A 16569-nucleotide genomic window follows, 5' to 3' on the forward strand; every position below is an offset into this window, starting at 1 on the left:
GCAGGGGTGCTGGAGCCTGTGCCTGAGCTTGCAGCCTGCTCCCTGCGAGCCCTCCTGCTTCCTGGGCCTCTCCTGTAAGAGGGGGATGTCCTCGGACCTCCTGTACATGAAACTGTGAGGATTAAGTGAGTTTATCAGGCGCCTACAACAGAGCCTGGCACGTACCATCGTCATCATTCTGCAAGTATTTCTTGAGTATCTGCCATGACCTGGTGCTTCTAGATGCTGGAGATAAGCATACGTGGCACAGGGAAAAAAAAAAAAAATCCGACCTTAGGGAGTTATATATTTGTGTGTGTGTGTGTGTGTGTGTCTATTAGGTTTTTTTTTTTTTTTTTTTTTTTGGAGTTATATTTTTGTAAGGGGGAGAGTAAGCTTTCAATACATGCTTGCCATTATTCTGAAAGATAAGAGTTTTTCACCTCACTTAATGTTTAGCTTCATTACCATTTTTTAAATTTTAATGGAAAAATGTAAATGTATAATAGAATTCTGGTAAGTCCAGTGTACCCTATTGTTTTCAACCCTTTATGTGGCTCTATTTTTTCCATTCATTTACCACCACTTAATACACTATCAAGTCATGTTTTATCAATGGCCCCACTCTTGTGTCTGGTTGAAAAATTGTGTCTGGTTAAAAATCACAGCCAGCTCCTTAAGACATAGAACCTGAAAGAAACAAGATCCTAAAGGACACGGAAACATTGAAAATGACAGAGAACTGTTAAAGAACCATGTTAATTTGGGCTTTTTTTGGTTCATAGTCAGGAATAGCTTTTTACACTTCTTAGGTACCCAATACATATTTTCTGAAATTAATGAATGAATAGAGATTGTCTTGGAAAGCCTAGAGCACCCAGAGAACCCTCCAACCCAAATTCTTAATTTATGTCAGATTTCCCTGGGGGAATTTACTGAGCATTTCACAGTCACTGATTAAAGCAGGTGTAGAATGTATGGTCTAACCCTCAACTTATGATTATTTTTACAATTTTAGTGTTCTGTCACTTTATATATTACAGTGTCCTTTGGGGTCTTGGTTGTTTTATCTTTTATATCTTGTGGAGTGCAGTGCAACTTTTGATAACACATGATTTTAATAACCACTTCTCAGCCTTCAAATGTTTCCTAACAGAAGTGTTTGATTATGGTAGATATGGCGCTAGTGGTAAAGAACCCTCCTGCCAGTGCAGGAGACATAAGAGACACAGGTTCGATTTCTCCGTCGGGAAGATCCCCTGGAGGAGGAAATGGCAACCCACTCCAGTCTTCCTGCCTGGAGAATCCCATGGACAGAGGAGCCTGGCGGGCTATAGCCCATGGGGTCGTACAAGAATCAGACACAACTGAAACAACTTAGCCTGCACCCAGCAGATACAGATAAGCAAGAGAACCTGCTGTCTGTCTTCTTAACACAGGCATGTAAAGTTAAGATTTTAAATTTCATTTGAAATCATGCAGCTCCTGGGAATGGAACCTGCCTTTAAGGGTAACAAACACGTTTGCTCTTTGTTTGCCTCTTAAATCAGATATATCCTTCCATTCGGACATTTTCACCCTTTCCCTACATGTATTTGGTCCTTGTGTTTGAGTGTGTGGTTGGTAACAAGCGCAGTAGCTTACGGATGTGTTTGGAACTTGCAGGACGACCCAAGATGGGCAATTGGCATTTTGGATTTTCTTCTGTTGCTTGTTGTAAACTGCCTTTCTCCGTACATTGGGATGAGCAGCGTCAGCGATTACAAAGTAAGAGCACGGGTGAGAGGGAGGGGGCACGTGGGGGGTGGGCGGAGGAGGAGAGATGCTTCTGTCTGACTTCAGTACACTGGAATTTTATTGTCTTATACACACAGGATAGCCCTTCAAGAAAAATGTTTACACATGAATTGTATTACTCTAATCTAAGTATGCATTTCATTAAATGGTTCATCGTGATGTCAAATAGGTGAGACAGTTCATGATTGAACACAGTAAAGTAACCTTGGTTTTAAAGGGACTCACCCTAGGGACTTTGCTGGTGGTCCAGTGGCTAAGACTCTGCACTCCCAATGTAGGGGGCCCAGGTTTGATCCCTCATCAGGGAACTGGATCCCACATGTTGCAACTAAGAGCTCGCATGCTGCAACCAAGACCCAGCACAGCCAGATACATACATATTTTTACCAAGGGAATCACTTCACGTCAGCTTCAGAGGTGGAAAATGCACTCCTTTTTGACTGTGTGTAGTTAATCTACAATTCTAAAGGGAATTTTTTAGTGTGAAATATAAACTATATCACATTTCCTGCTTTTTGACTCCATTCTTGTAAAGGGGGCTTTAAATCAGCTTGAGGCACAGGTCAGACGTTTCCTGCAGAGTCAATGACCTCCCCATCCCTCCCGCCCCCGCGGGGTGTCAGGTGATTTGGAAAATGCTCTTTCTGGTCATGTGCCCTCTGTGCTCAGTCATGTCTGACTATTTATGACCCTGTGGACTGCAGTCCGCCTGGCATTTCCCAGGCAAGCATACTGGAGTGGGCTATCCTTTCCTCCTCCAGGGGAACTTCCCAACCCAGGGACCGAACCTGCGTCTCTTGCGTTGGCAGGTGGATTCTTGACCACTAGCACCACCTGGGAGACACACTGTTTTCTTTGGAATAGTATTAGTGTCTTAGTTGTCCTGTGGCCTGCTTCCTAAACCCAGGCTAGCAAATTCCTGAAGGTCGGATTTGCTATATAAAAAAAGGTAGACTTTTCCAAAAAAAAAAAAAAAAAGCTGCTGCAGAATACTACTTCTAAAATTTACTAAAAATTAACATTTTCATAGAAACAAAATACCTCTTTTACCCAAGATTTCAGCCTCACCCGTATCCCTTCTGTTTCTTCGCCAGCAGAAAGCTCAGTCTCAGCTACGTATCTCAGGCCTCTGTCCGTCAGCATGCTGGTGTGGACAGGCCCTGGTGGACATCTCATTTTATTTCGGGATTCTTTTTTTGATACATTTAATGTACTGCATATTTTTGGAATTCACAATTGTATTAGAATTCGTGTTTGCTCTGGTAAGTGATCATCTTCCCCCAAATTCCCCAAATATAATAATAGAATTAAAACAAAAAAACTCATTTTTGCTAACACTTTGTGCTTGACCAAAGGCGTGTACAAGAAAATTGCCTTTGGCAGCTTTGTGATCCGATCCTCTGCCTGCCCCCACCCCGCCCATGACCCTGTCTCTAACCTTGCTGTTAATGCTGTATTGTCAGGCAGTTTGCGTGGCAGGCTGTGCGGCGTGTCTCATACTCCTCACGTACGTGATTTCATTCCTCTTTCCCATGGGAAGAAAAAATAACGGCTTTTGGTCTCTCAGCTTTTTTCTTGTAAGTATCTGAAAATGTACATCCATGCATATTTATATGAAGTTTCCCTGAAGTTCCTTTTCTAAAACTGGACAGTTAAGCGTAAATACTTGGAAGTGGAACTACTTCCTTAGCACTTTGGTCTTTGTTTGGCCATGTTCATGGTTTAAGGTTTCAGTTCATTTTCTTTTTTTTTTTCCTGTTCTCAAAAGTTTCTCTTTGGCACTTCTGTTTCTTTGGAAAGAGATGAAACCGCTATAGGAATCCTGACCTGTCCTAGCTGAAAGGCTAGATCATTGGGGTTAATTCCCTCATTTATAGAGTGGGGAAAATGTTAAAGGATGAGACCTGAGCCCAAGTTTCTCAACTCAGGGAGGTTGCCTCCTGAGTAATTAATTCTCTTTATTAAAAAAAAAAAGTTGTGCTAGGTAGCCATATTGACAAATAACATAAGCAAGCAAGTAAACAGAGAAAAGTTTTATTGAGAAATAAAATTATTTATTACTTTACACATATTCTGCTGCATCTCCTTCCCCAGGCCTTGCTGACATCTTGAGCAGGCTCTCATACATTTCTGACCATTTCGGATATTAACATAATCTTGTTTCTTTCATTAAGATTTGCTTTAAGTACTAAAAAAGGGCTAGTCGAGTCCAAAATGTAACTTTAATCTTATAAACAATGAAAATTTTCTTCTCCAGCTGCATTTCAGGCATGCCTTTAGTTTGAGGACCCTTGGTGAAAAAAGGAAAGATGTTCTATCCTTTCTCTCTTTCTTATGGACTTGCCTTTCTCCTGTCTGTTCTGGGGACATGGTGGAGGGATTAGGGTCAGGAGACCAAGGTCTTAACTTCTCTAAGGCTGTGAGAGTTACGCTGGTGGTCATTGTGGGTGGTATCCAAAGATTGGGTTTACTGTGGGCAGAAATGTCATAAATGCAACCAGTTCGAGAATTCATTGCAACAGTAGACATCTTAAAGGTGATTAAGTTGCTTCTGAGCTTCTAAATCTCATCCCTGTATACCTGTAATTCTGAGCCAGTTTTATTGGTGGTTGTGATATGATAGTTAAATGTTATAGCAAGGTAATGTCTCCTTAACCATTGGAATTGGTCTTGATCTAATTCTTTTTTCTCATGCATCCCAATAGACAGGTAGATTTGTCAGTTTTATTCTCTAATTTTGCTTTATATGTTTTGAGACTATTCTTTTGGGTATGTTTCAGTCTGGAAACTACATAATGACCCTGTTTATTCTGACAGTGGCTTTATGACCAAAAACCATTCAACTGTGTCTAAATTATCTTTAATCTTTGGCAGATTTTTAAAACCTCAATTTTGCTTTTCAGAACTCTGGTTCTGTTTCAAATTTGCTGAACTGTTCCTCACAGCCTTTTGATACTAGTTTGTGTTTTTCTTAATTCCACATGTAATTTACATGTGGAATTTAATTTACATGGGTACATTTAATTGAAATATTTGCATTTGTTGTTTGATGATTCTAGTAGCTAAAGTCTTCAGATAGTTTTAATCTATAGTTTTCCCCCATCTCGACTCACACTTAGTAGATTGTTGCCTAGTAGGTTTGATTTTTTTCCTTAATTGAGGGTTCAGTCCTTGGGTCGGGAAGATCCCCTGGAGAAGGGAAAGGCTACCCGCCTTGAGTATACTTGCCTGGAAAGTCCTGTGGATAGAGGTTGTAGCTGTTGTTGCTTGTTGGAAGGAAGAGTTAATGGAAGGATTATTTTAATTTTTCTAATGGGTTAGAAATAATGGATGAGCTAATTTGTACTATAAGTAATATAAAAAGAAAGGGGGCTTTCCAGTGATTAAGAATTTGCCTTGCAATGCAAAGGGCACAAGTTCAATCCCTGGTCCAGGAACTAACATCCCATAAGCCACAGAGCAACTCAGCCTGTGCAGCACAACTAGAGAGTCCCTCGGCCCCAATTAAGACCCGATGCAGCCAAATAAATAATTCTTAAAAAAAAGGTGAAAGAAAGGGATGAAAAGGAGGAAGTAGAGTGGTCAAAGACAAGTTCTCTTCCTGCACTGTTAGATTTAGAAAGCTTAGCTTCAGGTTTCTGTGGGGCTGACGCTACACTGACACACATCCTGCTAAAACAATACCCCTCATAACCATAACGGTACGGCCAGTGAACCTTTGAGGAGGTTCTGATTAAGGTCCTAAAATACGCTGATGAACCCTCAGATTATTTTAGTTTATATTGCTTTTTATGTGAGAAAATATTTCTTGTGCTTGTGGAGAGAACACTTTAAAGAGTTTTTTAAATTCTATGATCAGTTTCATATACATAAGCTCTTGGTACCTGACACATTATAGGTTGACTCATTGACTGGATGTATGGACAGCTGACTCAATCTCCTTATTTTTTTTAAACTTCTGTTATTCAACTGCTCAGTTGTGTCCGACTCTGTGACCTCATGGACTCTTAACACACCAGTCTTGCCTGTCCTTCACTATGTCCCGGAGTTTGTTCAAACTTATGTCCATTGAGTCGATGATGCCATCCAACCATCTGATCCTCTGTTGCCCCCTTCTCCTCCTGACCTCACTCTTGCCCAGCATCAGGGTCTTTTCCAATGAGTCATCTCTTCAGATCAGGTGGCCAAAGTATTGGAGCTTCAGCTTCAATGTCCTTCCAATGCATATTCAGGGTTGATTTCCTTTAGGGTTGACTGGTTGGATCTCCTTGTAGTCCAAGGGACTCTCAAGAGTCTTCTCCAGCACAATTCGAAAGCATCAGTTGTTTGGTGCTCAGCCTTTTTTATGGTCCAACTCTCACATCTGTATACAACTATTGGGAAAACCATAGCTTTCGCTATACGTACCTTTGTTGACAAAGTGATGTCTCTGCTTTTTAATGTGCCATCTAAGTTTGTCATAGCTTTTCTTCCAAGGAGCAGGCATCCTTTAATTTCATGGCTACAGTCACTGTCCACAGTGATTTTGGAGCCCAAGAAAATAAAGTCTGTCACTGTTTGCATTTTTTCCCCATCTATTTGCCATGAAGTGATGGGACCAGGTCCCATGATCTTAGTTTTTTGAATGCTGAGTTTTAAGCCAGCTTTTTCACTCTCCTGTTTCACCTTTGTTACCAGTACAAGTTTGATGCCTGAAGCAGAGCCCCCAAACCACTGCTCTGGACAACCCAGAGGGATAGAGTGGGGAGGGAGGGGGAAGAGGGGGACACGTGTGTACCTGTGGCCGTTTCGTGTTGATGTATGGCAGAAACCATCACTATGTTGTAAAGTAATTATCCTCCTATTAAATAAATTTAAAAAAGAAGAGGCTCTTTAGTTCTTCTTTACTTTCTGCCATTAGAGTGGTGTCATCTGCATATCTGAGGTTATTGATATTTCTCCTGGCAATCTTGATTCCAGCTTGTGCTTCACCCAGCCCGGCATTTAACATGATGTACTCTGCATGATGGGGCTTCCCTGGTAGCTCAGATGGTAAAGCGTCTGCCTACAATGTGGGAGACTGGGGTTTGATCCCTGGGTTGGGAAGATCCCCTGGAGAAGGAAATGGCAACCCACTCCAGTATTCTTGCCTGGAAAATCCCATGGACTGAGGAGCCTGGTAGGCTACAGTCCATGATGTCGCAAAGAGTGGGACATGACTGAACGGCTTCAGTTCACTTCACTCTGCATATAAGTTAAATAAGCAGGGTGACAACATACAGCCTTGAAGTACTCCTTTCGCAATTTGGAACCAGTTCATTGTTCCATGTCCAGTGCTAACTGTTGCTTCTTGACCTGAATACAGGCTTGTCAGGAGGCAGGTGAGGTGATCTGGTATTCCCGTCTCTGTAAGAATTTTCCGTAGTTTGTTGTGATCCACACAGTCTAAGGATTTAGTGTAGTCAATGTAACAGAAATAAATGTTTTTCTGAAATTCCCTTTTTCTACAATCCAACAGATGTTGGCAACTTGATATCTGGTCCCTACCTTTTCTAAATCCATCTTGTACATCTGGAAGCTCTCAGTTCATGCACTGTTGAAGCCTAGCTTGAAGTATTTTGAGCATCACCTTGCTTATCATGTGAAATGAGTGCAGTTGTGGGGTAGTTTGAATTCTTTGGCATTGCCCTTCTTTGGGATTGGAATGAAAACTGACCTTTTCCAGTCCTGTGACCACTGCTGAGTTTCCCGAATTTGCTGGCATAGTCCAGCACTTAGCAGCAGCATCTTTTAGGATTTGAAATAGCTTAGCTTGAATTCCATCACCTGCACTAGCTTTTTTCGTAGTAATGCTTCCTAAGGCCCACTTGACTTCGCACTCCAGCACGTCTGGCTCTAGCTGAGTGATCACACCACTGTGGTTATCTGGGTCATTAAGGCCTTTTTTGTACAGTTCTTCTGTGTATTCTTGCCACCTCTTCTTAATATCTTCTGCTTCTGTTAGGTCCATGCCATTTCTCTCCTTTATTGTGCCCATCTTGGCATGAAATATTCCCTTGGTATCTCTAATTTTTAAAAAATACTTATTTATTTGGCTGTGTCAGGTCTTAGGTATGGCATGTGGTATCCTCAGTCTTCATTGCAGCATGCAGAATACTACGTTGCAATTTGTGAGATCTAGTTCTTGGGTCAGGGATTGAACCTGGACCCCCTGCATTGGGAGCGGAGTCTTAACACCTCCAGGGAAGTCCCCAACCTCTTCTTATATGAGTATGGAGGGCAAGAATTTAGGCTCTGGAGTCAGACAGCCTAGGTTTGGATTCTAAATCTGGCATTAAATAGCTGTAAGATACTGGGTGAAGTGACTTCCGGTTTCTGAGGTTTAGTTCTCTGAACTCAGAGAAGATGTATGTAAAGCAGTAGCACTTTGCAGGGTTAGGACCGAGTCTCTCCAAGAGCATTCGCTCTCACAGTGCTGGCAAATTGCTCATCAGAGTACTCGGTAAATAGTATTCTGTAGATGCTAAGAGAGTTTCTATTCCCTTCTTTATTCTTTTGTTATTCCTAAAACTATGGTACTACAATACCATTCGACAGGAGGTTAATTGTATGCTAGTGCTGAAAGCATATGAGGATTTATGTTCATAAAGTAAAATAATGGCATACTCCCTTTTTTTAATTGTTGCTGCATATCCGTGCCAGATAGTACAGCATCTTTTAGATGTTTATGTCAGACTTTAATTGTAATCATGTCTTTTCAGTTGTAATGACACTTTGATGCTTCCTAAAGAAGCAGTCCTCTCAATATTGTTGTACTTAAGCTGAAAATTGAAAATGGGAATATCTTTCTAGGAAAATAGATTACTTATAGAAAACATCTTACATTAAATATGACTGAGCAAATTATATCTGGATTTTTTTCCTTTAGATCTCATTATTTATGCTCATCCTCCTGGGACTAACTCATTCTGAAAATATTATAATTATATGTATAATTTTAATACCTTCGTGCACTTCAACTTTTTTTCTTTCTGAAATGATAGAGGTAAGCAGTTTTACCTATTTTATTTTTGACTTTACCATGTAACTTGTTAATTAAATCTTTTCTGATATGGGAGCAGGTACATTTAATAAAATTTTAGAAATTATTCAATTGCTGGTAAATTCTGAAAAGAAAACATGAAAAAGTTGTATAGAGTTGAAAGTTGCAAATACCCTGAACCCATTATTCATACCCGGAAGGAAGCAGGTAAATCCATTTAGAAATGCAACAGGAAACCCAGCTGTGGTTTATGAATTCCAAGAGGGGATTGTAAGAAAGGACTATGTTTTTCCCACTGTTACAGAACTCTCTTCTCATCGTGAAGTGGAAGTTTCCCATTTCAGTTTTGATAAATATCTGAAAATTATTTTTGTGCTTAGCTCTATCTTTCCCTATAACAGAGGACTGCGGGGAAGATGTGATATTTTATGCTCTTTGTACCACTAGTGTCAGTAAATTGCTCTGGGGGTGAGTGATTGGTGCAGGAAGGAAAACAAGATGCTATTAGGAACTTCTGGGAGAGTCCAAGTACCACTGAGAATTCTGGGGACATGATAGTGAATCTCAACTACTTCACATTTGTATGTTTAGTCACTTCTACTAAAAAGGAACTTGTGAATCCCTATTGCACAGAATTGGGGCTTCCCAGGTGGCACTAGTGGTAAAGATCCTGCCTGCTAATGCAGGAGACATAAGAGATGTGGGTTTGATCCTGAGGTCAGGTAGATCCCCTGGAGGAGGAAATGGCAACCCACTCCAGTATTCTTGCCTGGGAAATGCCATGGACAGAGGAGCCTGGTGGGCTACAGCCCCTGGGGTCGCACAGAGTTGGAGACAACTGCGGTGACTGAGCACACATGCGCTCACACACTGCACAGTCAGAATACAGGAAATATTGGAGATTATAACCAAGGAAAGGTGTCACCTCCCAGCAGATTTTAGTGTCAGAGAACAAGTCTTGTCCCAATTCACAGAGCATTCCCTAGTGTCCTGTGGAACAGCAAGTCATAGGATTCAGGCGTATTTAACATAAGAACGTTCTATTCGTGATACAGAGAAATTTCATACAGCCCTGTTTTTCTTCAGCAGTTGTATCGAAGAAGGTCCAGAAGTCAGGACTCTGAGAGAAGTGGAACTGGTGAAATCATTCTCCTAACAATCTTCATAGTAAGAAAATATTTCTACCTAAGTATATACTACATGGGATTTATAGCCACATGATATGCTTGTTCTTATTCAAAGAATGGCATATTCCCCCAAATGCCTGCTCTTCCTGTTCCCTACGGGCTTCCCTGGTGGCTGAGTGGTAAAGAGTCTGCCTGCCAGTGCAGCAGACACCCACTCCGGTACTCTTGCCTGGGAAATCCTGTGGACAGAGGAGCCTGGCAGCCCACAGTCCATGGGGCCCCAAAAAGTCGGACACGACTGAGCAACTAAACCACTACCATCACCACCACTGTTTTCTGGAATCAGTGTAACGGTAATGAAGTGAAGTCGCTCAGTCGTGTCCAACTCTTTGCGGCCCCATGGACTGTAGCCTACCAGGCCCCTCGTCCACGGGCTTTTCCAGGCAAGAATGCTGGAGTGGGTTGCCATTTCCTTCTCTAAAATGGTAGTACCTAAAGGTATTTTTCTATATAGAGTGTATGCTTAGTCATTCTGTCATGTCCGACTCTTTCAGACCCCATGGACTGTAGGTCACCAGGCTCCTCTATCCGTGGGATTTTTAAGGCAAGAACAGTATAATATATACCAGAAATTCTAAAGACTAGATTGCTGTTATTATTGCTATTACTATACATTGCTGATATACGTATCCAAAGACAATTTGAGGTGGTTTATAAGAAATACCAAAGGTGCTGTGTGCCTAAAAGTCATTTCAATGTGGATTTAAAAAGAAGCTAATTTGAATAATGAAGAATAAAGAGAACAAAGTAAGTAGAATTTTATACTGGGAAAAAATACTGAAGCAAAATGTAAATATTAATTTCTGTGCATTATAGTAAATGAGGAGTAAGGGGGAAACAGTGGACCACAGGCTTCTTGTTTTCTCTTTTTGGCAAAAAGTTTAATAAGAGAAAATTTCCTAAATTTTTATAAATTCATAAAGGTATAAAATACATACATTTCACACAGACGTTTATGTACTGAATGTTTGTTCTTTTTTATTTTACTCAGTATACATGGAGATGTGTCATACATGGTGGTTTTCTGCTGACCATGAATAAATGCTAAAGTTATACAGTTGTTTAACCTCCACATGTTTGTGTTTTTTGCAACTTTTCCCCTTATAGTTGATTTCTAGTCTCAGAGAGTCATGGTTGAAAAGGATGCTTGTTGTGATTTCAATTTTCTTCAATTTCCCAAGGCCTGCTTTTTGGCCTAGCACGTGTCTGTTCCAAGAATATTCCATGTGCACTTAAAAGGGATATATTCTGCTGCTTTAGGATGAAATTTATATGTATATATAAAGTCCAGTTGATCTAATACATCACTTAAGGCCAGTGTTGCTTTATTTACTTTTTGCCTAGATGATCTGTCCATTGATTTAAGTGAGACGTTAAAGTCTTCTGCTACTGGGGATTCCCGGGTGACACATTGGTAAAGAATCCACCTTCAATGCAGGAGATGTAAGAGACGTGGATTTGATCCCTGGGTTGGGAAGATCCCCTGGAGAGGGAAATGGCAACCCCCACCCCCCCACCCCCTCTCAGTATTCTTGTCTGGGAAATCCCATGGATAGAGGAACCTGGCAGGCTATAGACCATGGATTTGCAAAGTCAGACAGGACTGAGCACGCATGCATCACACATCACTATTAATGTATCACTGTCAGTTTCTCCTTGTATATCTCTTAATATTTACTTTATTTAGGTGCTTCTACGTTGGATGCATATATATTTACAGTTGGTGTCTCTTCTGGTTTGATTGCTCCCTAAGTCATGAATATCCTTCTTTGTCTCTTATCACAGTCTTTGTTTAAAGTCTGTTTTGTCTGATGTGAGCATTGCTACCCCAGCTTTCTTTTCATTTGCATTGCAGGGAATACCTTTTTTCCATCCCCTTACTTAAAGTCTGTGTCTGTCTTTAGATCTGAAGTGAGTCTCTTGTAGGCAGCATATATATATATATATAGGTTGGTTTGAATAAATTTCTCCATGTGATTTTATAAGATTTTTATCAAATTATGAGAAAGTGATCAAATCTCCTGTGACAGAAGGCATATATTTCCCAGGGAGCTTGAATCCCAAGATGATACTAATATTCTATTCATTTTTCATTGCCTTTAGCCGTACCTTCAGATGATCATTTTTCTTTTTATTATACGGTGCCTGGAAATGAAGTATGGAAAAGAAACAATGAGGAAAGATCCATTTTTCAGGTTGGGAGAACATTAACATCTGAATATAATTTAAACATTTAATGTATATAGCAGTACATTTAACATCATTTTATTAGTATGGATTTACTATCCAAACTCTGGGCTAGGCCCACTGGGAAATATTATTCTGAAAAATAAAACAAAAGCAAAAAAAATGAGAATTACATTGAGTGCAGTGAGTACAGTTTCTAAGACACGGGTCTTGTGATTTTAGACAAGTTGGGTATTTATCTTGTGAACTGCACACGTAGTGGTTAAGCATCAAGTGTTGTTTTTCTCCTGCTTATGAGAAGTACGGGTCTCTGAGTAGAAGATGCAGTAATGAAAAATGAGTTCATTGTGAAATGTTTGAAAAGGCAAGAGAGGCCAGTTATGGTGATCATTTATGGTGATCATTTATGATGCAACGTGATGATGACCTAGATGGCAACAGACTGAAGACGAAGTCTGTATTTGAGAGGCTTTAGAGAGCTGGTCGACTGGTGGGATAAAAGGTTTTAAAGAGAAGAAATAGTCAAAGAGTATTTCATGGGAGTTGGCTACTTGAGGGAGTTATTACTGTCAAGGAGAATCTTGTAGGCCATTAAGTAATCATTTATATTCTTGTAAAACAAAGAAAAAGAATTAAATTATTGAAGCCATATTCTCCTGGTAGTGGTTGTACAGTGAGAATTTCATTTTAATGTTATTTTATTTTCTCTGTAGAATCTCTCCAAGAAGAAGGGAATATCGTCCAAACCCAGAAGAACCGGAAGAAGAGGATGAAGACGTTCAAGCAGAAAGAGTGAAAACGGCGAATGCACTCACTGCTTCCAACTTGGACGAGGTAAAAACAAGCGGCTGAGCCTCTGATGAAGCACTGAGATAGTCAGCTTGTCTTGTACAGTGGGCAGAGTGTTGGTTTTAGTGTGAAAACTTGCTATTGCATCTGTAATCCTTCCATTTGTAGTTCATATTCAGGTCATTACCTTTTGAAGAATTTATCCAGTCATCACTCTTAATTTTCTCTTCATCCGTTTTTTTTGGTGGATTTTAATCTTCATTCATCAGAGCAGTTCAAGAATTCTGATATTCTTTATCAGTTTTTAACAAAATCCCACATCTTGAAGAGTTTCAATTCCATTTTGCCACATATTGAAATTGTGATGTCAATAATTCTAAATAGCATATGAAAAAAAGCAGGTGAATTTATACTGCATTAAAATTAATAAGAAGGCCAATTAATGCAAAAGGCAAGGTTAGCATAACACAAAGGAAATATGTTTGCTTAGGAATTAGTTTCATAAGAAGTTGATAAAGAAGTCCTCATTCGTAAATGTACATTTGAGAGTTTTATTTGAAACAAGGGGCTAATTTACTATTGGCCCAAAAATCTGGTTAAATTCATAGCCTAGGAAATGAAAGGTGAAACATGTATGCACAAAATATGCAATATTTAAGAGGAAAATCATGCTCTCCCATGTTTTCTAGAAGCCAGTAATAATGGCAAGCTGTTTACACAAGAAATATAAACAGAAAAAGAAAAGATGCTTTTCAGCCAGAAAGACAAAAACAGCCGTTCGGAATGTTTCCTTCTGTATCAACAAAGGTTTGGATAATGTTTTGTTTATTAGGATATTCCTTATTCTCTAGTTTTAGCACTATGAAGGGAATGATTTTCCATTCTTCCAGTCTGTTCATATATCTCAGTTAACATGTAATTATAAAAATACTAGACTTGCTGGCAGAGAGAAGGTTTTTATTTCAAAATCCTGTCCCAGATCAAATGTCAAAAAAAACCAGCTGATCTTGGATCCAGGTATCCAAATTCTTCTCATGTAAATCCAGTCTTTTCACTAATGCAGATGTGACAAAGATGCTGTCTGAAAATGCTATTTTATTTCAAAACATTCCCGAGCTAAGTGATTTTAGGTTAGTCGACCCTTTAAGTACAAAAAGTGATGGTGAACCTTTTTCCAGGTGAAGTTTTGGGATTGCTGGGGCACAATGGAGCTGGGAAAAGCACTTCTATTAAAATGATAACTGGAGACACAAAACCGACCGCGGGAGTGGTACGTGGCGTGGGAGGCGGCCGGCGCACAGCCGGGGGGTCCTGTCCGGCCTCAGTGGCTTCTCCGTGGTGTTCTCGTCAGCCAGTCCAGTGGTCTCTGTCTGACTGCAGCGTCGCTGATCCGCGTGCTGTGCCCGTGTCTGCCATGGGGCAGCTCGGCCCCGCTCCGCTCCCTCTTGGGCGTGGCTGCCCCTCTGCTGCCCCACGGGCTGCAGCCTGCCCGGCTTCCCTCTCCAGCAGAGTGACTCGCTCATACACGCATGTACATTCCCTCTCCAGCAGAGTGACTCGCTCATACACGCATGTACATTCCCTCTCCAGCAGAGTGACTCGCTCATACACGCATGTACATTCCCTCTCCAGCAGAGTGACTCGCTCATACACGCATGTACATTCCCTCTCCAGCAGAGTGACTCGCTCATACACGCATGTACATTCCCTCTCCAGCAGAGTGACTCGCTCATACACGCATGTACATTCCCTCTCCAGCAGAGTGACTCGCTCATACACGCATGTACATTCCCTCTCCAGCAGAGTGACTCGCTCATACACGCATGTACATTCCCTCTCCAGCAGAGTGACTCGCTCATACACGCATGTACATTCTTGTTTTGACATTCTTTTCCATTGTGGTTTGTCACAGGGTGCTGTATATAGTTCCCTGTGCTCTAGGAGGACCTTGTTCTTTGCCCATCGTATGTATGTTTTCATATATGTATATAGTTTGCTCACATCAACCCCAGCCTCCCAGTTCACCCCTCCCTCCCCACGTCCTCCCTGGCAGCTACAGGTCTGCCCTCTATGTCTGAGTTTTCTAGGTAAGTTTATTTGTGCCATATTTTAGATTCCACATATATGTGCTAATGTGTGATATTTGTTTTTCTCTCTCTTACTTCACTTAGTAAAATAACCTGCAGTTGCATCCATGCTGGGACGAATGGCATTCTTTCGTTCCTTGTAATGGCTGAATAGTAGTCCATCGTATCTATGCACCTCATCTTCTTTATCTGCTCCTCTGTCAACGAATGTTTAGGCTGTTTCCGTGTCTTGGCTGTTGTGAATAGTGCTGCTGTGAACATAGGGGTGCATGTATTGTTTTCTTTTTTTTTTGATAATGATTTCACTTGGGTATATGCCCAGGACTAGGATTGCTGGTCCACATGGTAATTGTCTTTTACGTTTTCTGAGGAGCCTCCATACTGTTTTCCATAGTGGCTGTACCAGCTTGCATTCCCACCAGCAGTGTAAGAAGGTTCCCTTTTCTCCACACCCTCTCCAGCATCAAATGATTAAAAAAAAAGAATACACAGATGAATTTATAAAACACCTCTTGCATGCTGAAGAAGGGCTGTAGCCGAGTGGTCGTTTTTATCTCCTTCAGAAGTAGGAGGATCGCAGAGGAAGGCAGGTGTGAAGCTGACCTTTGTTGCTCGATGCAGGTGGTCTTCAGTGGCAGTGGAACAGCTCAGACGCAGCAGGCAGGCGACGGCTTCGGGCTCCTGGGGTACTGTCCGCAGGAGGACGCGCTGTGGCCCGACCTCACAGTCCGAGAACACCTGGACTTGTACGCAGCCGTGAAAGGCCTGGCCAAAGAGGAGGCTGCTCTCAGCGTCTCAAGGTGCGGAGCAAAGCCTCCAGCGTGCTGTTTGTAGCTGGAGGAAGAGGGGACACAGAACTTATTCATGAAATGTGGAAAGGAGATGATGAACCATGCCTTTAGCTTTCATGCAAATAAAATGACTGCAAATCTGAATGAGAACCAAGTCAAGACATGTATTGTTTGGGACCCTGTGAAGGAGGCTTTGTGCACTCCTCTCTGCTTGGAAGTGCTGGGGTGCCCTAGACGTTTTAAGCACAGACATAATCAGAGTGCTTCCTGCAGGCTGGCAGACGCGCTGAAGCTGCAGGACCAGATGGCGCTCCCTGCCAAGGCCTTACCCGAAGGGGCAAAGAGAAAGGTAGGATGGGGTGAGGCCGGGCTCCTCCCCAGCGCCCCCGGGCCAGCGCTGACGCGGCTCCTCTCCGTTGCAGCTGAGCTTCGCGCTGAGCGTCCTGGGGAACCCAGCCGTGCTGCTTCTGGACGAGCCGACCACGGGGCTGGACCCCGAGGGGCAGCTGCAGATGTGGTGAGGGGCGTCACGTTAAGTGTCAGTGTCAATCATCTAAGTCTAGAGTGATGGCTCATTGAGGTTTTTCGTTTTCTCCACTAACCTTTGAGGCTCAGACCCTCTTTTGTTTGATTCAGTGAAACTCAATATCTTGATAGCTTAGACGGTAAAGACTCTGCCTGCAATCCAGGAGACCCAGGTTTGATCCCTGGGTTGGGAAGATCCCCTGGAG

At 41.7% G+C, this 16569-nt stretch overlaps 1 protein-coding gene across 6 annotated transcripts in view; it reads left to right on the plus strand.

Annotated features, from left to right (window-relative positions):
- Positions 1-16569, plus strand: part of ABCA10 (ATP binding cassette subfamily A member 10) — a 55101-nt gene that overhangs the window by 31934 nt on the left and 6598 nt on the right. For 4 of the 6 annotated variants that reach the window (XM_070480079.1, XM_070480074.1, XM_070480077.1 and 1 more), the window contains exons 22-33: positions 1645-1746; positions 2871-3038; positions 3240-3353; positions 8684-8800; positions 9884-9964; positions 12088-12179; positions 12885-13005; positions 13650-13767; positions 14139-14230; positions 15669-15847; positions 16112-16187; positions 16261-16355. In XM_070480079.1, the coding sequence (XP_070336180.1) occupies positions 1645-1746; positions 2871-3038; positions 3240-3353; positions 8684-8800; positions 9884-9964; positions 12088-12179; positions 12885-13005; positions 13650-13767; positions 14139-14230; positions 15669-15847; positions 16112-16187; positions 16261-16355 (1355 nt within the window). The remainder of the gene's footprint in view (positions 1-1644; positions 1747-2870; positions 3039-3239; positions 3354-8683; positions 8801-9883; positions 9965-12087; positions 12180-12884; positions 13006-13649; positions 13768-14138; positions 14231-15668; positions 15848-16111; positions 16188-16260; positions 16356-16569) is intronic. The other 2 variants (XM_070480075.1, XM_070480078.1) reach the window with 2 other exon arrangements.

This window comes from Odocoileus virginianus, chromosome 17 (assembly GCF_023699985.2).
Source record: "Odocoileus virginianus isolate 20LAN1187 ecotype Illinois chromosome 17, Ovbor_1.2, whole genome shotgun sequence".
NCBI classification, from domain to species: Eukaryota; Metazoa; Chordata; class Mammalia; order Artiodactyla; family Cervidae; genus Odocoileus; species Odocoileus virginianus.